Source organism: Dendropsophus ebraccatus, chromosome 3 (genome assembly GCF_027789765.1).
Source record: "Dendropsophus ebraccatus isolate aDenEbr1 chromosome 3, aDenEbr1.pat, whole genome shotgun sequence".
Lineage (NCBI taxonomy): Eukaryota > Metazoa > Chordata > Amphibia > Anura > Hylidae > Dendropsophus > Dendropsophus ebraccatus.
Genome location: NC_091456.1, coordinates 39,032,289 through 39,054,786, shown reverse-complemented (window position 1 = coordinate 39,054,786; position 22,498 = coordinate 39,032,289). Strand labels below are relative to the sequence as shown.

Genomic DNA, 22,498 nt, shown 5'->3' with positions numbered 1-22,498 from the left:
TAGCATGCATGTATAATCTGTCATTTTACCATAGAGCGCAACAGAACTCAATAGTAAAAAAATAAAATAAAAAATAAACTACAATTTTTTCTGGGAAAATGCACATAGCCTCATAAAGTGTGAGTGGAGCATCAGGGAGCATTCAAGATCACTATTCAAACTCCTTCTTACTGAGGTGGTATGGCAAGAGGTGAGTGAGTGGGTAACAGGGTCTCACAAGGGGCACACAAGCTTCCAGCAGATACGGTTGGTAAATCCACAGTGCATAAATCTGAGCATGCCAGGGATAGCTATGTATCTATCCTAAGATAAAAATAGGTAGACCCATGTGGACTCTTTCTGCCGACAGTCTTCTATGTTTCCCAATTTAGTTATCTGAGGGGGGTCCCACTGGGTGGACCTCTTCTGACCTAACATTTATCATCTATCTACTGGATAGTTGGTACCTGTATTTGTCTGGAATGCCCCTTTAAAAAAATATATTTTGCTTCTGTATAGACTAACAAAAGGTATGGTTTCTGCAGAGAACGCTCATTGCTTTTGACTCTGCATGTGTTATTTCCAGGAGAAAGGAACATAAACAACTGGGTTGAATAATATAGAGGTCCTCCTGGTGGTGAGAGTTAAAAAGATACAGCGAGGAATCTAGTGAGAGGTGCAGCAATGGTATATCATACAGTATCTTTCCTTACAGAAAAAGAGTAACACCCACGAAAACTAAAAATCCCACCACCCCGTGTTACCCCAAACCTCAGGTGGAACGGAAATGTAGTTTGGAGTGTTAGGAGTATAAGAGCTGGGCAGGGGAACGTTACCTGAAGCAGACTTTGCCGTTGTGAGTATAGCCACTCTTTAACCCCTTTTCCACCAGAAATATGATGGCTCAGATATACTAAAACTGTCTGGCAGAAAAACTGATTTGCCTGTAGCAACCAATCCCAGCTCCTATGTTCATATCTCAGATTGCTCTGGTGAAATGAAAGCGGAGCTCCTCTGATTGGTCGCTACGGGCAAATTAGATTGTTCTTGTCTCTGACAGTTTTGATAAATCTAGGCCAATACTTTTTGGGAAATTGTTTTTATTTTATTACCTATGCATTTAGACACAGCAAGTTTTGAAATCGCAGATAAAAGATCAATGGTTTGAAATATGAGAAGCTTCCATCAATACAATCAGCACATAGGAAACCTGCTTTAAATGCAATGTGCTGTAAATGTGAATGTTGGATGGGCATGGGCCGGTATCACTATCACTCAATTTTGATCAACGATAAATGGTTTATTGATCACTCAATGAAAGAAACCACTGAAAATAATCCTCTAATTCTTCCATGTATAGTGATATCAAATATGTGCATCGTATCCAACATCTGATGTAGCTATAACCCTCAAGAACTTCATTTTAATCCGTAGTGGGTTTCTCTTCTTTGGTTCACACTCTGCACAGGGATGAAAAGCACCCATATTCAACCATGTCACAGTAGGCATAACTACAGGTTAGCGCTAGGTGTGTCATATACATTCTTGTGGCATACAGACATGGGGATAAGACATGGGGAGGAGGGGGCTTAACTACTTTTTTTGAGTTTGTGTGTGGGTAAGTGTGTGTCTGTTTTGGGGATTCTTTTCTTTATTTAGTTCTATGTAATTGAATGTTTATGTTTTATGTGTATTATTTTTACATATATTATTTTTACGTTTTTTTTTTTGGAGAATGTGAGCTGTGCTGTTTTTGTATTCCCCAATGTACAGCCCCTGGCTGAAAAAAGACACACCAATTTCACATTTGAGAAGACTGAGATTTCATTCACTGCTGTGGGAGCGCCCCCCTTTTTCCTCCTTTTAAATGGTGGAAACCCTTCACAAGCTACTAATAAAGTACATTGTATGTCTGCATCACTGTACACATGGTACATACATGGAAGCAGATCTGCACTTATGTCCAGATAGGCACAGTGCGGGTATCCCTATATACAAATACATTTGGGAGTCATCTCTCCTTTGAGGATATATTCACACACAGTAGATCTATTCCATACATTCTGTACAAGGTTGTTTCTGCAGGATGTGCTTGAATGTAAATATAACTTCCGTTTTTCATAAGAACGGTGGTCAATGTGCAATTAATGACCTTTATTTTTTAAGTAATGGACATTATTTGCACAATGATGGCTGTTTAAAAAGTTGAATCTGAAGACTGTCTTCTATCAGTTTAAACTTAAGGCCCTATTACACAAAGCAATTATCGGCCGTTATGGACGATAATCGTCTGGTGTAATAGAAGACAACGATCAAAGGACATGCACGATGTCGGCTGATTGTTGTCTTTCAACGTGTTGAAAACAAACAATCAGGATAGCAGCGATCTGCTGACGTTGCTCCGTACAATAGGAGCTGCTGCAGCAGCAGACCACCACTATCTTCTATGGGCTGCCCGGACGATCTAGCAATCTTACCCGCTCGCTGTCGGCAAGTGTAATAGCGCCAGCAGCGAGCAGGGGACGAGGAGCAAGCGAGCACTGCTCTGACAGGTCGGTGCTTGTTTGCTCCTCTGTAATAAGGGCTTTAATAATAATAATAATAATATTTTTTTATTTATATAGCGCTGACAGATTCCGCAGCACTTTACAATTCTGGGGGTACATACATAGACAAAAATAGACATTACAGAGATATACATATAATTATCCATACATGAGGAGTGAGGGCCCTGTTCACATGCATCAGCTTACATACTATCAGGAGGGGGTTTGAGACAAAATTGCAGAGGGGCAAAGTGCTTCATTGTTCTTATGGTCCGGCCATCTTTATAAATAAGGCAGTGCGGGTAAGGGTGGGTGAACCTGTCACCAACCAATGCCTGCATGCACAGGTCTAAGTGCTTAAATTCTTGGTGTGTGTGGTGGTGGTGGTGGTGGTGGGGAGGGTTGAGGGTGGTGGTGGTGGTGGTGGGGGTTGCGGGTTGCGGTCAGATTAGGAAACCTGGTATGCCTGCTTGAACTGATGTGTTTTGAGGGCACGTTTGAAGTTTTGGGTATTGGAGGTGAGTCTGACAGTCTTGGGTAATGTATTCCATAGAACTGGGGCGGCTCTGGCAAAATACGGGAGACGGGAGTGAGAAGTGAGGATTAAGATGGATGTTAGTCTTACTGAGGACCGTTTGGAATCCCGTAATTGAAATTGACATTTCAATTCTTTGAGTGGAGAGCAGAGGCGCGCAGGGCATCCCATTGACACACTGAGGCAGGTGGGATTCCCTGAACACTTAGGGCTCGTTCACACAGAGCAAAAGCAGCTGAATTTCTGCGCTGAATCAGCACTGAAATTTCAGCCGTTAAAATAGGTGCAGAGCTAATTTCCATTGTGTTGAATGGAAATTCTGCTCTGCAGTTCACACAGTGGAATTTCCGCACTGAACTAATCCGCTTTCCGCCAGAAGAATGAACGCTAGCGGAAGCCTATACAAACAAATGGGGCTCTAAATTTCTGTTTCAGCGCGGAATACGCGCGTATTCAGCGCGGAATACAAGCGTAATACAAGCAGAAATTACGCGCTGAAACAGCGCGGAAATGGGGAAAAAAGGGGGGAGGAGGATTCTAGTATATATTCTGGTATAGTCTAGTTTACTCGCCAAATACTCGCTGAATTTCAGCGCTGAATGCATGCGGATTCAGCGCGGATTCCTCGAGTATTCCGCGCTGAATTTGTCAAGAGCTGATTACGAGCTGAACACTTTCCTAGCTGAATACGCAGGGATTCTGCTTGCATTCTGCTTATATTCTGCTCGGAATTCAGCGTCAGTTGATTTCAGGCGGAAATATTTCCTTGCGTAATCCGCTCCTTTTGCTCTGTGTGAACGTAGCCTAAGGCTACGTTCACACAGAGCAAAAGGGGCGGATTACGCGAGGAAATATTTCCGCCTGAAATCAACTGACGCTGAATTCCGAGCAGAATATAAGCAGAATGCAAGCAGAATCCCTGCGTATTCAGCTAGGAAAGTGTTCAGCTCGTAATCAGCTCTTGACAAATTCAGCGCGGAATACTCGAGGAATCCGCGCTGAATCCGCATGCATTCAGCGCTGAAATTCAGCGAGTATTTGGCGAGTAAACTAGACTATACCAGAATATATACTAGAATCCTCCTCCCCCCTTTTTTCCCCATTTCCGCGCTGTTTCAGCGCGTAATTTCTGCTTGTATTACGCGCGTATTCCGCGCTGAATACGCGCGTATTCCGCGCTGAAACAGAAATTTAGAGCCCCATTGGTTTGTATAGGCTTCCGCTAGCGTTCATTCTTCTGGCGGAAAGCGGATTAGTTCAGTGCGGAAATTCCACTGTGTGAACTGCAGAGCAGAATTTCCATTCAACACAATGGAAATTAGCTCTGCACCTATTTTAACGGCTGAAATTTCAGTGCTGATTTAGCGCAGAAATTCAGCTGCTTTTGCTCTGTGTGAACGAGCCCTTAGGGGGACATTTTTTCAAACTCATTGCACCTGTGTTCAGTCTAATACATCTAGTTTGCGCTCAAAATAAATCTAATATGAATTTATGAAGCTTTTTTAGACAAGACTATCCAAATTGGATGCGACTTTTTGAATTCGATTTTTTGTTGTTAATTAGATCGAAAGTGCGCAATTTTTTAAAAAAGTTGCATATATTGGTGCATCGCTACGTCTGCTTCGAACCAGGTGAATTTATTAGACTAATTAAAAGACCATTATTTTTAAGACACATTTACTATGCTATTAGACAATTTACATAAATTTGACTGAACACATTAGATTGGAAATTATGCCAAAACATCTTTGACAAAATCGTGTTGTTAGTAAATCTCCCCCATAGAGTGTTACTCTTAGGCTACATTCACACGTTGAGTAGTTTTTCAGGACCGTATATAATGTCTGCAGTTATCTGCAATCTTCGTTCTCAATCTGCCAAAAAATCATCCGCATAGCATCCATAATCCATATTTTTTGTGGATCAGTGAAAAAGAATGGTGGGAATGGTTTAAAATGATTGCTCATCCATTTTTTTTTTAAACTACCGAACGTGTTACCGTAGCCCATTAGTTCGCCTAAAGTGTTTCAAAACTTGACGCCTGATTTTAGCGCATTATTGACTTGTTGCAGCTTAGGCCACGTCCACTTTTTAAGTGATGTCATTCCCTCTGCCGTATTTGAAATAAGGCAAATAAAAATGTGCCACAATGAATTCCCATTGAATGCAAATCCAAAAACGGTGTGGCTCACAGTGCTGCTTTTTATTACTGCCCATTCTGGTGTGTGATGCATATTCCTTGGGAACATCGCCAAAGAAGAGTTTGAAGCAAATGGTTTGCGCTAGTTAAAAGTTGGCCATAAAGTTAAGTGTCGAGTCAACTGTCTCACCCACCATACATATATTTTACTTTGGATAAGAAATAAGCAGCTTTGAGATATCTATGGCACCAGTGATTTCCAAGGGTAACAAAGGTTTGGATGAATCCCAGGATCTACCAAGTAAAATCACATGTCTGCGGCCATAGTAAGTCTTAGGGTAGGAACATGATACTCTGTATCCAGCAGAATACTTGAGGCTTTGTTGAAGTAAGGCTTATATATGCTATAGTTCATCTTTATGCTAATGTAGCGGGTCATGGCCGTGCTTGGGGTGACAAGAGTATTGGAGTTTTGTTTAGCATTCACTTTGGGTACTAATGCTAACATTTATTTGGTTTTCTTTGTGGATATTATTTTAATGGCTCTTCATTATCATATTAATTGCATTTGCATTTTGTGTTATTTAAATTACTTGTAACACCCCCCCTCCCATTTTTTACAATAAAATGTTGCAGAGGTTTTGATAGCTAATCTCTTTTGCTGAAATATCAGCGCCTCATACATCTGTGTTCTCATGATAACACTTCCTTTTCTTTGCACTGGCCTTGATTAGCCTTGTCATAGGGACCAGGGGTGAATTCAAATCACCATCCACATCAACATCAGCATCCTATCTGGCTTGAATAATGGTATTTCTGTCAGTGTGTGGAGAATTTGTGCTTGGAATGTAAAAATAAAATACCTGTGCAGCGAGGTTATAACTAGACGAGAGCAAACTTTTATAGACTAAAACTTATATAACTGTATTGCTATAGAACACATAGGGGGACATATATTAAAGGGGTTATCCAGCGCTACAAAAACATGGCCACTTTCTTCCAGAGATAGCCCCACTGTTGTTTCCAGTTTGGGTGCAGGTTTTGCCGCTCAGTTCCATTGAAGTGAATGGAGCTTAATTGCAAACTGCACCTGAACTGGAGACAAGAGCCGTGCTGTCTCTGTAGCACTGGATAACCCCTTCAAGTCCGGCGTTTTTTGTGCCAGGCTTAAAAATGATAAAATCATAAATTTAGCGTACCTAGAGTGCACGCCCCCTGACTCCATCCCCCCCCAAACCCCCCCCCCCCCGGCACTAGGGGCCTAAACTGGGCAGATTTGAAAATTTTACTCACAAAAACATGCATTTGCATTTCATTCTCATCTGCCCATTTTACGCTGAAAAATAGAACTTTTTATGTTGCTATATCCTCCCTATAGTCTAAAATATTTATTATTTATTCTTGACAGTTCGAATATGAGTATCTTACTTAGGATATGTTCACACAACGCCTTATTTGGGACGTCTTTTTGGACGGCCATCGTTTTGTTGGCAAAACGCGGCCGTTTGATGCAAATGACAGCTGTAATTTCCACAAAAAGACACGTTTTGGCTCCAAAATAGCCAAGATAAGACGTTGTGGGAACATGGCCTTATACTTATAGCTGGTCTTACACTAGAGATTGTAAAGGCCAATTTAGATATTTTCCTGTCAAGTATCGATAGTTTTTTTGTAAGACGAATAAGTGTGACTGATGTCAACCAAAGGCAGATATCAGTCGAAAGCCTGATGTTTGTCGATTTTTTTCAGTTGGGTTCCATCAATGGAAGTTTAGACAAGGTCAACAGACGTTGATCAATGATGTTGTTTTAGCTTGTATTGTATAGTCCAAAATACAGCCTTCATAAGTCAACCATTAAAGAAGAACTCCGGGCAAATGTAAATAACCAGGTAGGGCAGGGGGTGGTGGGAACCTAATAATGAAGTGATACTTACCTAATCCCTGTGCCCCGCAGCCGCAGTGTCATCAGCATACTGTCACCTTCCGGTCTTCTGTATGTTCCGGATTTCTGTATTGTCATGACCTGACAGGAGCTACTTGCTCAACCAATGAGTGACTGTAGAGGTGACCTGCCTCAGTCACTGACTGGCTGGTGTCACGGGACCAGGACATACAGTAGGCCGGCAAGTGAATGTGAGTAGTGGTGCTGTGGGGGCACCAGGATGCGTTAGTATCACTTTACTAGGTTTCTGTTGTATTTTTTTACATTTGTCTGGAGTTTTCCTTTAATGGTTGTTCAGTAATTGGCCACCTGAAATCCTGAACTTATGGCTAGCTTTAAGCAGTGACCCAAGTGCAACCCAAGTAAATGTTGATATAAGAACCATTAAAAGCCAACCTCTTTTCCATCTGGATCTGGCATTTTGGCTGGTGCGCTCTTTGAATACAATACAGTACAATACAATATACTATGTTTTGTTCTCCAACCTCTTTTATGGTATAGCAACAAAAAGAGATATAGCTAAAAGCTCCTGTACCTAGGCCCATCACCTAACAGATAGGAACCTCTCGACATGCCACATGTGATTTCTTGTGTTGGATCTATATTATACGAATAGAGCTCTGTATAGCAGGGATATATTGTGCCCCTATGTGTAGTTCTTCATAAGATTAGGGGCTGCTAAGTTTATACCCTTAGGCTATGTTCACACTGCACATTGTGGAACAATACCTATTGTTCTATGGGATCATGGCCGGAGCGTATACACAGCCTTGATTGCTGCAGCTGAGCAGTGTTTTTTGATTGTCAGATGCCTCTACCTGTCCGGAACCTTGAGGATCAGAGCGCCAGTCCAATGGGGATCCAGACTGGGCTCTTGATCCTCATAAATGATAGCAGAGCCATTCATTCCCTGCTGGCAATTAGGTTTCATTCCCTGATCCCAGCTCCCCCTGTCTACTCCTGCAATCCCCGTTCCTAACCGCTTTGTTTGCTACTCGTTACCTGACCTCCCGCTTGACCTTTTGACTACCCGTTCTTCCTAATTCTGTACTGCGTTGCCTGTTTGGTTCTGACCTGGCTTGTCTCCCATATTGTGTTTGTTCAGTGTTACACTTATTAAGTGTAGGGCACGTCTTCGTGGTTTTCCGCTGCTGCCTAGGGCCTATTGAGACAAATGGGTAGGGACAGTGGGTAGGTTCAGCTTCAGGGTCCACTGTCGTGTCTTGTCTCATACCTTCCGTCCTGACAGGTCCTTTTACACACACAGATAGCTGACAGATAGCTGGCTTAAAAAATCTGTCAGATATCTGTGTGTGTAATAGGACCCTAACATAGACTTTTTAGACATATCCCAAAAGGACATTTAGGAGGACATTTATGAAGACCCGTGTATTTGTACGCCGGTCTTAAATTAGTCCCCACCCATAATTGCCCCTCCAGATTAATTAAAAGGTGCACGCCTTTTAGTAAATCCAGCCTGACCTGTGCCTGCCGTACAGCGGGCACAGAAATCTAAACCTGTTCCACGCCTCCTCCCCACCTTGCCGCGCTTCACTGCCCACCGATAAGGCAAGCGGGGGATACGGCAGGCATATGCCAGGGAGAGGGGGCATATCTGTGGCTTCTCCCTTGAGTACGCCAGAGGCGCAGCTTTCATAAATGTGCCCCTTAGTTTACATTTGTTTCTAATGTACTCGGTCCAATTTCTTGTTAAAAAAGTGTACATGCTGTGTTTTATACACTTGGTAAACTCTTTCGTTAAGTAGAAGTCACAGGCATATGTATTTAGCTCAATGGGCATAATGATGTATCTCTGGGCATTCAGTGTAATGGAAATGTAATGTAATGTATTGTTGCCATACAGCTAGAACACAGCATGAAGCTAGCTCCGCATACTAGCATACTAGCATAATGCTAGTAACTCAATAGGTGAGTCATATATCAAGTAGTGAAGTTTAATTCACAGTTTATTGACATACATTTATTTACCTTATCACACCCCAAAGGTCAGTGATATGTCATCCAAGGGAGCTGCTAGCACACGGCATACACGCCCAATACCGCTTCAAGAAGCAGATAAGCATTTTTGGAGTAAAATGAGATAAGAGTGAGAGTGACCTTGAAATGTAAAGGCAATGTATCATCAGTCAATGACCTAGTGTTATAAGTAGTCATCAATAGGCTGACACTTCCTGCTCTGTACAGATTACTTCTCTCATTATCATCGGCAACATTGCAATGAATGGTACCACCTTTATTAGAAAGATGGAGGGGGATAAAACATGATTCACCATTGGTCATATAGGACGGCTATGGCTAAGCTACCTGCACTGTGACCTCTGCACAGGACACTTACCCACAGAAGTTGCCAGGCTGCCTCCAGACTGCTGGTTCTTATTGTCCATGTGATTTTTTTATGCGGCTTAGCATATTTCTGAATGCTGTTAAATGGGTACTCTGGCGAAATTGGTTTCAAAAAGTTATATAGATTTGTAATTTACTTCTATTTAAAAATCTCAAGTCTTCCAGTACTTATGAGCTGCTGTATGTCCTGAAGGCAGTGGTAAAGTGGTTCCAGTCTATAACAGTGCTCTCTGCTGCCTCCTCTGTCTGTGACAGGAACTGTCAGGAGCAGTAGCATATACCCATAAAAAAAGCTTTCCTGCCTCGGACAGAGGTGGCAGCAGAGAGCACTGTGTCAGACTGGAAGGAATACACCACTTCCTGCAGGACATACAGCGGGTGGTAAGTACTGGAAGATTGATAAGGACTTGAGATTAAATAGATGTAAGTTACAAACATATATAACTTTCTGGCACCAGTTGATTTAAAAGATTTTTTATAAATTAAAAAAAAAAATCTATAGTCAGACAATGAAAACAGTTACAAAAAATGGGAATGTTCAATATCTGGTTTCAAGTAAAAACATATTTTAGGAGCATTATTTTCTTTTATAATGTTGCTAGTACTGTAGGATATATATGTTATATAAGTGTCATTTTTGCTACAAAAATCTTTTGACATGACATAGAGCCATGTCAAAAGTTTTGATCGGTCCAGGTCTGAGTGTTCACACCCATACCGATCAGGAGAACAAGTGGGGGAGAGGACTGTGCTGCTCTATATCTGCTCCCCGCTCTGAGTTAGAAAAAAAAGGCTCCATAAAGCTCCATTATAAGTCTGACTCTTTTTTTCTAACTCTTCAACGTGTCTTCTCCCCGATCGGTACCGATCTAAACAACAGGTACATTTTCATTTTGAATAGAATACATGTTTGTTGTGTGTGTACCGCCATGGATGTTGTTCTCAGTTCCCCTAATGTCTCAATGGCTACCAATGCATGTACATTGTACAGCTGTGTAGCAGAATTCTACAAAATGTCTTCAGATCACCCATGTTGTAGATCACCATAAGGCATTAATGTTCAATCTCATGTTTCTGGTAGTTGTGAAGTTGGATAAATGGGAAGAGCAATGTATGTAGACGGCTAGCCTCACAATAGTAAGGTCATCCATTTCATTATCCTTTTGTTGAGCAACCTCTCTCTCTCTATTTATATACATATATTAAAAAAAAATATATCACGTATAAGAAAACTTGATGAAAACGTTTTCAATCAATTTTTTGTGCAGTTCTTAAATACATTTTAGCTAAAGCCATGGGTGGCTCATAAAGCGAACATAATGCTTCTCCTCATTTTTATTTTTGTATCCGCTCCTTACTGTGGCTTAAAATATGCATCAAAACTGAGCCAAAAATCACCAGACACCAGATCCTTTTAGTATAATGTACCAGAGGATGCTATTTTTTGATCAATGGAACAGTGGGACTGTTTTTCTACTCTTTAGTGTGTAAATTGTTTTTGATGTGGCCTTGTGGTTCTGGTCAGCCAATAGCCCTCACCAATTCTTTTTAGCGTCTACCCTAGAATCAGCACTATAAGATAATGTATCTATAAAAGCCATGTATAGGAGGGTATGATATGTATAAGAGGGTATGAAATGGCTCTCTCAGTTAAGGTAGTCTCCTAGACTTCAGTAGAGAGCTATGTAGGTGCTCAGCCATCTATCCATTTGGTTTCCACCTACATGAGTATAAGTATGCAGATGAATAATTTGGCTTTAAGGGTCAGAGGGTACCACATAGATCAGATATTTACAGCATATCTTAAGTGTCTGAAGTGAAAACCTGCTGCTACATCTGGAATTCAAATAGTTGAGTAGGGGCATCATATATCTGATATATATATATATATATATATATATATATATATATATATACCCTCTGTGACCCTGTTACCAGTCTTTTAATGTTATAGCTTACAAAACAATGGAAACCTTTAAAAAGTTCTGTGAGATACATGAAACTTCTTGTTCATCCTGCTGCAATTCACTATTACTTTAATGCAAAAAAAAAATAAAAATAAAAAATAATAATAATAAATAAGTTGGAGGTGGAACAGTATTCAGTATATAGTAGTAGAGTGAAAGGGAATGAAGGGTTATATACATTAGAAGCTACAGAGTTAATAAGAGCTACAAACTAAAACATCAAAAAAAAATTTAAAAAAGTTTCATGTTTGTGTTTTTTAGGCGAATAATCAACACCCCTGGAGAGACCCTTTGAGAGATCTTAGCAATGGACTCTGCTCCACCCCTTCTTACTCAAGCACTGCCACCTTCGCAATCCCCTCCTCTTTCTCATATGAATTCTTCTCCTCCTTCTCCATCTGCTTGCCAGCAAATCAATATTTCTAATGCATCATCTCAGTCTGCTTCCCCTTCAACTCCATCATCTCCTATTCACATCTCAGCCCCTCCCGAAACTTCTTCATCACCCCCTGCTGCTTTAATTCATCATGTCAGTACTCTGCCTCTCTCCTCCCAGTGTTCACCCTCTAAACCTTCACCTTTAGCATGTATCAGCTCTTCTGCAACTTCTCTCCCCCTCACTTCTCCTCCAGTCTCCCCTTCACCTGTCTCTCTCTGCCCCCCACCTGAAAGTCTTTCTCCTCAAAGGGTAACTTTCTGTCCCCTTCCACTAGCTCCCAGTCCACCTTCCATTGCCCTATCTCCCCCTCTACCATCTATTTCTCCTCCTCCAATTTCTCCATCCCCATCACCAGTTTCTCCCTGCCCTCCTGCAGACTCTTCTGCCCCTTCTTCGCCTCCAACTTCCCCTTGTATTACAGTTATTCCAACCTCTCCACAGAATACTGAAGATTCACCAGTATTCTCATTACCACCAACTTCTCCCTCTCCTCCACCATCTTCCATATCCCCATCTCAGGCCTCGCCTTCTCCTCCTGCACCTTCTTCCCTTTTAAGCCTTTCTTTTGCTGATGAAGAACTGGATCTTCAACGTCATTCCAATGGTTTTTCTGATGGTTCAAGTTCTAAGTCTCGTCAGTTCCCGTGTACAATATGTGGAAAGCAATTCCGTTTTATCAGCATTCTAGCACTCCATGCAAGCACGCACAAGGTGCGTGGGGCTCTTAACCAAGGTCGCGGAGGGCTCAAGAACTTTGAGACAAATTCCCAAAGGCCTCTGTTGTTGGAGCAACACCATGAGAAAGAACCTAATTCTTCTGATATACAAAACTCAACACCAGATAACATTCAGGAACCGGTCCCTCTTTTGTCTATACCTGCTCCACTTCCAACACTACGCCACCCTTGTCCTTTCTGCAAAGGTAAATTCCGTAAAGCAGCTGAACTGGAGCGTCACCTCAGAATACTTCATAGGCCTTATAAGTGTCACCTGTGTGACTTTGCAGCATCTCAGGAGGGTGAGCTGATGGGACATGTTGAGAGGAGACATTCAGCACCGCAGCTACCCAAGATTGTTCCACCTTTGCCTGCCCCCAATCCCACCCCAGCTCTGCCTCCTGCTGAGTTCAAATGTGAGATCTGTTCTCAGAGCTTCACTCAGTCTTGGTTCCTGAAGGGTCATATGCGCAAACATAAAGATTCCTTTGATCATCGATGTTCAGTTTGTGGACGATGCTTCAAGGAGTCTTGGTTTCTGAAGAACCATATGAAGGTCCACATTGGCAAGATAAAAGGAGTAGGAGGTCAGGAACCACCCGTGCATCAACCTTCCCAATCTTCTCATGTAACCACTACAAATTCCCCATCATCATCCTCCTCTTCCAGGCTCCTTGGATATCAAAATTTCTACTCTGGCCTCTTATTGAGGCTGCCTCCTCCAGGGGATGCTACCTGTTCCCAAATGCTTCAAGCCACAGCAAGAGCAGTACAGAGTGGGGATGGAGATCAGGATGGAGCAGGGGCATCTGCCAGGGGACAGGCAATGAGTGCCGCAATTGGAGAAGCAACCTCCTCCAAGGTTATGCTACCCCAGGGGTCGTCTGGAATTGTACTGAAAACAGTGGGTTTTCCAGGTAAGGGTCTTCTAGTTTTTTTTGGTTCCATGTGTTCATAATATACAAAAGTGTTAAAACATATACAAAGGGTAAAGCTTGTATTTTATTAAATTAACCAGTTTCCTTTGACCTGCAGCAGATGCTGATATTGCAAAATGTATGGCATTTATTGTTAAGGGAAGTAAATTGGTTTATCAGCACAAATTTCAGGAGGAAGACCTAAACCATGGAACTAAACCTTACCTTGAAGTGCCTATAAAATGGTGTTCCATTATGTGTACTCTATAATGGGCCAAAATATGCTCAACCTTACAGAGACTGGCTGCGGCCACAAAACATTTTTTAAGCCCAAATAATGTCTGTACACACAATAGGGAAGATTTATTAAGGGGTGTAAAATTTAGACTGGTACAAACTGCCCGCAGCAACCAATCACAGCTCAGCTTCCAGCTCTGGTGAAGGAAAGTGGAGCTGTGATTGGTTGCTGTGGGCAGTTTGCACCAGTCTAAATTTTACACCCCTTAATAAATCTCCCCCATTGTGTGTTCTTGGCCACTGACAATAAACAGGTTGTCAAGCCTTCTTTGAAAACATGGCCACTTTCTTCCAGAAACAGCGCCTCTCCTCAGTTTGGTTGTGGTTTTGCAGCTTAGTTCCATTGATGTAGATGGAGCTGAATTGCAAAACCACACACAACCTGAGAACAGGGGTAGTGCTGTTTCTGCAAGAAAGTAGCTGTGCTTTTTCTAATCATAGATAACCCCTTTCATTGTCTTAAAACGATAGATCAATTGGTTTAGCAAAATAAAATGCAGTGAAATAGGAAGTGTGAGACTAGAATAACTGGGTAGAGATGGCCATTTTGCAGCGTTCTTAAAATATAAGCCCTGCAGAAATATACATGCACAGATTGTTAGGTAAAGTAACTGCTTTAATCTTTTTGTACTTTGGTTTTATTTTCAACCCACTCATGAGATCAGCAGCACTTTAATGTTGTGAAATAAACTGTCAATCATTTCTCTTTTCTTTTATCTCACTGTGACAGACATACATGTCATCATTATAAGTATAGATGTGCTGAATTTTGCAGTTGGGCCAGAAAGTGAACATATTTGAATAAATTATGTTATATAGTTTTAAGAAGAAAGGCAATGTTTCCATAGTTACCAATCAGATCAAAATTTACACAACAGGTTTCTTAGATGTCCAATATGATCTTTGAGGGATTTTTCTGGGAAAACTTTGTATACTGCCTTTCTATGCAAATAAACCCAAAACAATACGAGTGCATACTTACCTTACTTTCTCCCTCACTGCACCCAATCCGATCCCAACGGCACTCTTGTTCTGCCAGCTTCCAATGACTTCCCACACACACTGTCTGGTCAGCTCTGTGATTGTCTAAGGGGGAGTGGGACATCATCCATACCTTGCAGAACAAAGGTGCATCTGGAATTGGGAATTCTGACAACAGGAGCAGTGGGAGAGCAAGGGAGGTAAATATGCGCTCTATAGTTGTTTTACTCCACAGGGAGGCAGTACACAAATTCTTTATTTGCCACAAAAAAACCTTTAAGGACCTTTGCACCAATGTGAAATCACTTTACATTTCACAAAGAATAAATGGGATACTCCTTTTATTAAAGGGAATCTGCCAGCTGTGATTCAGGTTCCAAACTGCTGACAGTGTTAGATAGCTGTTAGGACAAGGAGACACATGGTACCTTTCATATATCAGTCTTTAAGCCCCTATTAAACAGGGCGATGAGAGGGAGCAAGCAAGCTTGTTCCTCATTCCCCACTCGCTGCTATTACACGTTTCAACAGCAAGCGGGTAAGTGAGGGGGGGCTGCCTAAGCGATTGTTAAAGGAGACATCACGATGTTATCCAGGAAGTGACATCACCATGTTATCCAGGAAGTGAAGCCTTAATGCAGTAATAAGTGCAGGGAAAAAAGCACTTTATAAGAATTTTCCATAATAAGTGTATATTGGCGATTTGTATAACTTTTGTGGGGCAATACAATACTTAAATAAATATTTTCACTAGACTTCTCCTTTAAATCGTCCGCCCATAGAAGATAGTGGCAGTCTTTTTTTTTTCTTTTTTCTTTGCCCCCCCCCCCCCCCCCCCTATCCCAACCCCACAATCACATTAAAACCTCATAGAACAACAATCCCAATCCATAGGTACAGTTACTCCTATTGTTCTTAACAAAACATTACCCATCATTTACAAATTTTTCCTTTCTCTCCGTGTGGTTAAACCTGCAGGGCGCCCCTCTATTATCTACCCCTATCCTACCTAACCCACCACCCTACCTATACTTACTTAAAACCACTCAACCCACTAGGTTGCGGAGTAGCCACACCCCCACCGCGCCGAGGACAGGGGAGACGGGCAGACAAGACCAGAGCCAACCCCCTCCACCTCTACACAGTACCGGTTGTAAACGTAAACCATATCAAAAAATCCAACTTATCCAGCTTGCACAGATAACCGCAACTAATCTCAACTCCTTATCCTGCCAATCCAGCCCCAGTCAAGGGCTACACTGGGAAAAAACTCATTCGTACCAGTTATCCACGGACCCTGCGCGCCGGATCCTATGGACAACTGCCCTGTCCAATCCAAAGGCTTCCACAATCCATCTGTTATGGACTGCAGTCCCCACCAGATGACCGGGTTCAACTCATATATTTTTCATTCAAACTTTGATAGTAGCTTAACAATAGTTAAGATAGTGGCAGTCTGCTGTCGCCGCAACTATTACACAGAGCGATGGCAGCAGATCATTGCCAAGCTGATCATTTGTGTTTTAGCCTGTTGAAAGACTACAATCAGCTGACATTGTGCATGTCAGATGATCATTGTCTTCTATTACACAAAGCGATTATCGGTCGCAATGGCTGATAATCACTTCGTGTAATAGGGCCTTTAGAGAAATGCTTTTATTTTCTGGTACAAGGCAGCAAAGAGCCTATTCCAAGCTGCTGAATAACTGCAAGCTGAGTGCTTCCTCCCCCCCCCCTCCCTGTATGATTGACACCTGGAAGCTGTGTGCCAAGCAGGGTCAGGTATGGGGGAAAGCAAGTAGGTGGTACAGCTTGCTGCACTTTAGGAACATTGGGAGAGCCTCTTTGACTCTTTAATGGGAATGAATAAGCAAATATTAAATAAAGACAACCAGTAAAATTATAGAAAATAGTCTCAGCCCGGCGTGGTTTACTTACTAACTAGTGATCCTACAGACAGTCAGCCTACATGGAGCTTCCCTAAAGAAGCGTCAGTAGTAACATATGAAGATAACAGATGATGTGGTGTTTATTATAATCTTTGGGGCAATGTAATAACTTGGTTTATCTGGAGCCCAATCAAAAACCACTGATACTGTATCCTAGCCAGAACTGCAACAGAGTTTACATTAGCAAGTTCTACTTCATCTGTATGTAGTCTCAGTTCTAATATTTACCTCTATTCTAGGGGAAACCTATGTTTTTGAATTTGCTCTTTCCACAGGCACAGAGAGGAGTAAGTTATTTGTGTGATTTTTCAGCACTCACCTCATTTCTTCTCCAGATAAGAATGGATGGAGTGTCAACTCTTCCCAGGTAGACAGACCGCGTGGATCAACTGGGAGAGACTGTCCGTTTTGCGCTAAATCCTTCCGTTCTTCCCATCACCTTAAGGTGCATCTCCGTGTACATACAGGTATGACCTTGTCTGAGATTGTAGTAACATTCCTCTTAAGACGGCATTTCCAACATTTAGGCTGGGTTCACACACAGTATATTTAAGGCAGTATTTGGTCCTCATGTCAGGTCCTCATAGCAACCAAAACCAGGAGTGGATTAAAAACACAGAAAGGATCTGTTCACACAATGTTGAAATTGAGTAGATGGCCGCCATATAACGGTAAATAACTGCCATTGTTTTAATACAACAGCCGTTGTTTTAAGATAACAGCAAATATTTGCCATTAAATGACGGCCATCCACTCAATTTCAACATTGTGTGAACAGAGCCTTTCTGTGTTTTTAATCCACTCCTGGTTTTGGTTGCTATGAGGACCTGACATGAGGACCAAATACTGCCTGAAATATACTATGTGTGAACCCAGCCTTATAGCGTATCTAAAAATGTGTGATAGATGCAGCTCACCTCTGTGACTAGAAATGAGTGAATCCGCTTTGTTTTGCATTGTACGAAGCAAAACTGATCGGAGTTTGAATCCTGCAGGCTGAAAAGGTTGGATACAGCTCAAGAACTGCCTTGAAGATATGGATACAGCTATGGCTGTATCCATGTTTTCCAGGTGGTCCTTGGGTTGTACAGTTCCGTTCCAATGCAGTCCAGGTTTTTCACCCTCGACACCACTGCAAGCTAAGGTTGTTAATGGCAGGACACGTAATAGGTGCTGTGAAACCAAATTTCCTACTGCTAAGTGCCTAGAAATGGTCCAGGGGTGTGCAATGAAGGTGCCACCTGTATCTGGATGGTAGACAAGAAAACTGTGGGAGCTGCTCGTGCTGCTGTATCAGTCCTCTCAAGTGGGGGTCTGTCTGGGCATCCAGAGCCTGTTTGCTGTGTATGTATGCCCTCACATAACCACTGCTCTGAACACTACTGAACAGCTTGGTCAAAATGGCCTAGATGGTAGGTGATTAAAAAAAAAATGACCAACTAGGCAAAATATCTAGCAGTTACCAATCTTTAACCAAGATGTACACTACCCAATAGCAGCCCCAGAGAGCCTTTTTATAGGGCAATGGGGGCAGTTTTATGCCAGATGCAAGGCCCAATGTCAGACCACACCAGTAATCAATTACATTTGTTATTTGTATCTGGATGTATTTTTTTTTTTTGTTGGTGCCTTTGTACGAATTACCCCTTAAGGGTATAAACCCACACACCGTATAAGCAATACGCAGTATAAGCGATACGCAGCAAATACGCAGCAAACACGCAGCAAATACGCAGCAAAAACGCAGCAGATTATATCTAAATAACTGAACACAGCATCAAATCTGTACCAACAAATCTGCTGCGTATTTGCTGCGTATTTGTTGCGTATCTGCTGTGTATACGGTGTGTGGGTTTGTACCCTTAAGGCCTGTTTTTTTAAATTAATTAATTAATTTACTTTCTTAAGGACCCACTGCACTGAACGATCAGCCTTACTTGGCATATTACCGACCATTAAGGCTGAAAAACGTTTGATTGTGGTCTTTTAACACAATTACAGTCATTCAAAAATCACAATCATTTGTGGGACAGCCGAACTATCTAAGGATTGTTCGGGCGCCCCCTCCCACTGCTCTCCAGTCACTGTCTGTGCAGTTTATAGCTCAGTGCACCGAGCATTGATTGAGGGGCAAGCAAGCGATTAACTGACGTGTCGGCGCTTGCTTCCCCAGAACATTGGGCCGTGTAATACGACCTTAAAGGGGTTGTCCGACAGGCAGCCTTTTTTTTAAATATAGTGCTGCTGATGCATATAAAACAATAAACATATTATCCTTACCTGTCCACTCTTTCCTCTGTGTCCTCCTTGGGCATTGCCAATGTCCCCTGCTGACTGCAGAGCCTCCACTTCTTGGGTGTGACAGCCCGCTCTGCAAGTGACTAACAGAGATGGGACAGCCCAGTAGCCAGTGGGCTGAATGAGCTGTCACTCCCGAAACAAGTGTATCTCGGAAGTGGAGGCTGTGTCAGCAGGGGGCTCCAGAGGAGGACAGACAAGGACCCGGACAAGGATAACATGTTTATTGTTTTATATGCACCAGCAGCACTATATTAAAAAAAAAGGCCAACCGATGGACAACCCCTTTAAGTCTCAATTGTTGTTCCATGGACATTTTCCACTAAGGGCAAGTTAACAATTAGTTTAAAGGATTGTTAAGGATTTATTTCTAGTCTTGAAAAAAAAATAAAAAAAAATGAAAATGCATAAAAAAATCTATGCAAACAAGACCTAAGTGCTAAGGGTAGCTTCACACGTACCAGATTTGCAGCAGATTTGACGCTGCGAGTTTGCAGCAAAATCCGCTGTGAATCCTGATACAGTGAACTTCAATAAGGTTATATACCCGCAGCTGAATTTTCATTCTGCTGCGAGTATGTAACCCAGCCCCTTTAACCCCTGGAAGCATACATTACCTGCTCGGCGCCACGGCTGCATGTGAGGTTCCCTTCCATGTGCTGCCGTGCACTGATTGGCTGAGCGAGACAGACGGGACATGCAACCGCGGTGCCGGGCAGGTACTGTATGCTGCCGGGTGCGGGGGGTTAAATGGGCCGGGTTACATACTCGCAGATGAATGAAAATTCAGCTGGGGGTATATAACCCTATAAAAGTTCACCATACCAGGATTCAAATCCGCTGCGTTTCCAGTACGTGTGAAGCTACCCTAAGTCAATTTTTTGTCCAGTTTTGTAATCTGCTGTGGCTTCTTCCTTATTCTTCTTATTGGACCTTTTCATTCTTATTCATGTGTAATTGTTTTTTTTAATTTGATGCTTATATGTGTTTTGCCTTCTACACAGGAGAGCGACCGTATAAGTGTCCTCATTGTTCATATGCTGGCACTCAGTCTGGGTCTCTGAAATACCATCTGCAGAGACATCACCGGGACTCCAAACTTGCTGCAGGTGTCCCCTTGAGGGGCAAGAACATTCAGCAAGGTGCAACCCAACAGGATCGACTACTTCCTGTGTCTGCAGCTTGGGCCAATTCCTGCACTGATTTGCCTGCAACTTGTGAAGATGCAACCTCTCTACCCCTCCGCCTTCATGTGACTGAGGGCCAGGGTCCTAGTGCATTTCCTCGCATGCCTGGTAGAGGTGGACAGAGGAGAAGGAGTCCTTCACATCAGCCAACTAATGGAAGACCAGAGCACGAGCCTTTGGATTTGTCTCAAGGAAACCCTTTTCATCGCTGCATGTACTGTCCATTTGTAACTTCTGTAGGGGAGCTAATGAGCCTACATCTCCAAGTGCATCATGGGAGAAGATCTCGTAGAAAGGGAGGCTATATAAGAGGAAGACCCCGTCCTGTGCTTTCTCCACAGTCCCAAGGTCCCAGCCTGAGAGACAGCCCAGAGCCATGTGAAAGCACTGAGTGAACTAAAAATTAAAGGGCAGATGGTATAAGAAGTGCCCTGTACCTGCCCAAAATCCATTATCCACATATAAAGAGAGACGAATTGTGTAGGCATGATGAAGTGTGATGGTTAGATAGAGAAGATGCCAGGGTTTAAGATGGATAGAGAGGGAAGACAGCAAGAAAATGAAAGGAGTGATTGAGGAACATAGAAAATGGGCGTGTGGGTGTAACAGCCAGGTAGATTGTGGCAGAGACAGGAAAAAATGGAGGTCGAATGTGAGAGAGTTAGGGAAGGTACCGTGGGAAGAAAGCTGGGCATAAAAGATATATTGCAGTTGACGGAGACAGTCAGTGATACCCTTTCCTGGGAGAGACAGTCAGTGGCAGTAAGGTTAGCAGTCGAGAGATATACGATTAACAAAATGACTGGTATTCAAAGTAACAAGAGTAAGCAATAAATGTGAGATTTCTGGAGAGTGGATGCAGGCAAAACCTTGTAACCGCAAAAGCAAAAGAGTAAGGGAGGATGCTTCTCACTACTGTGGTAGAATGCTTGCAGCATATCTGACTTATGAGATGAGAGAACCAGCTATAGAAATAGGATCGCAGAAAGTTAGTGATAGAATGAGAAACACTAGACGTAGGGTTAATAAAGGATAAAAATAGACATGCTAGTAATAATGATTATTTTGCCCCAGAAAATTTTCTTTCTGGTCGTTGCTGAGACTTTATTTTTGATATTATAATTTGGATCGTTTTTTTTCAGACCCAGCCGCCGGTAGTCACCCCAAAACACATGCCCCTTCTTCCACATTCCCAAATGATTTAGAATTCTGCTGAAAGAATACATTTCCACATTTAGAGATTTCTATATTTTTTTTTATTCTTTTCTTGTAGAAAAAATAAATAAATTTGGAAAAAATTAAATAAACTCTGTTTTAAAATAACAATGGGAATTTGGCAGGGACGAAGCTCTTATCTGACCTCGGCATTCTATTATTATTGTTGTAACCGTTATTAAGAGTCTTCAGTTGTTACATAGGAAGTCATTAACTAAAAAAAGGTCTGTACTGAACAAGTTGGAAAGCGGTGGTTAACTACAGGATCGGAGCATAATACCTAATAACATGAAACTTCCCGCACAGCCTTCATAGCTCCAAACTCCAGTGAGAAACCCCGCACCATAGTCTTAGGGCAGTTCACACAGAGTAAAATCCGCCGGGGAATCCCGCCTGCCATCTGTTTCAATGGGACGCCTTGCACGCCTTCACTTCCACCGCTCTCTGCTCAAAGAATTCCGTCGATTTTACTAGCCCTAACATGACACTGGATCACTCACTGGAGGAGCTATGGAGATGGAGCGGGAAGCTCCGTCTCATAAGATTCACCGGTATGTGGTGGGCAGAACAGGTGCTCTGAAGTCTATTCCTGCACCAAATTCAAAATAGATTCACATTATAGAAATGACCATCCTGCATCATTCATTTCTGAAAGAGAACACTGGAGGTACAGTAAGAAATACAAAGTAGCTTTGTTGCTCAACATTTCTATAGATTTGAAAATGTGAAATGATGAAGACTTGGCAGGCAGACATATAGTTTAAAAGGGTTATCCAGTCAGGTAAAATACATGCTGAATCATTCCCTCCCCTGGAGATTAATAATTTGTTCCATACTTGTCGTTACCTTTTCAGTCTCCTTTCCCCAGGTCTGAGCTGCTGCTTTTTCTGGAGACACAGAAAACTGTGTGTGAGCTGTTCTTTCTGTTTCCCCCTTCTTCCAAGACGGCTCATGTAAACAGCTCTCTGGCCGACTGATTCTGCACTCTGTAATGACAGTAGGATTAATCTGAGGTCAAGTTGATG

General features: G+C 42.3%; 1 protein-coding gene across 13 annotated transcripts in view; it reads left to right on the top strand.

Annotated features, from left to right (window-relative positions):
• ZNF219 (zinc finger protein 219) overlaps positions 1-21,492 on the top strand; it is a 70,301-nt gene extending 48,809 nt beyond the window's left edge. For all 13 annotated transcript variants that reach the window (XM_069961520.1, XM_069961507.1, XM_069961508.1 and 10 more), the window contains 3 exons: positions 11,736-13,546; positions 17,109-17,240; positions 20,076-21,492. In XM_069961520.1, coding sequence (XP_069817621.1) covers positions 11,782-13,546; positions 17,109-17,240; positions 20,076-20,653 — 2,475 coding nt within the window. In that variant the 5' untranslated portion in view covers positions 11,736-11,781 and the 3' untranslated portion in view covers positions 20,654-21,492. The remainder of the gene's footprint in view (positions 1-11,735; positions 13,547-17,108; positions 17,241-20,075) is intronic.
• Positions 21,493-22,498: the final 1,006 nt, after the last annotated feature.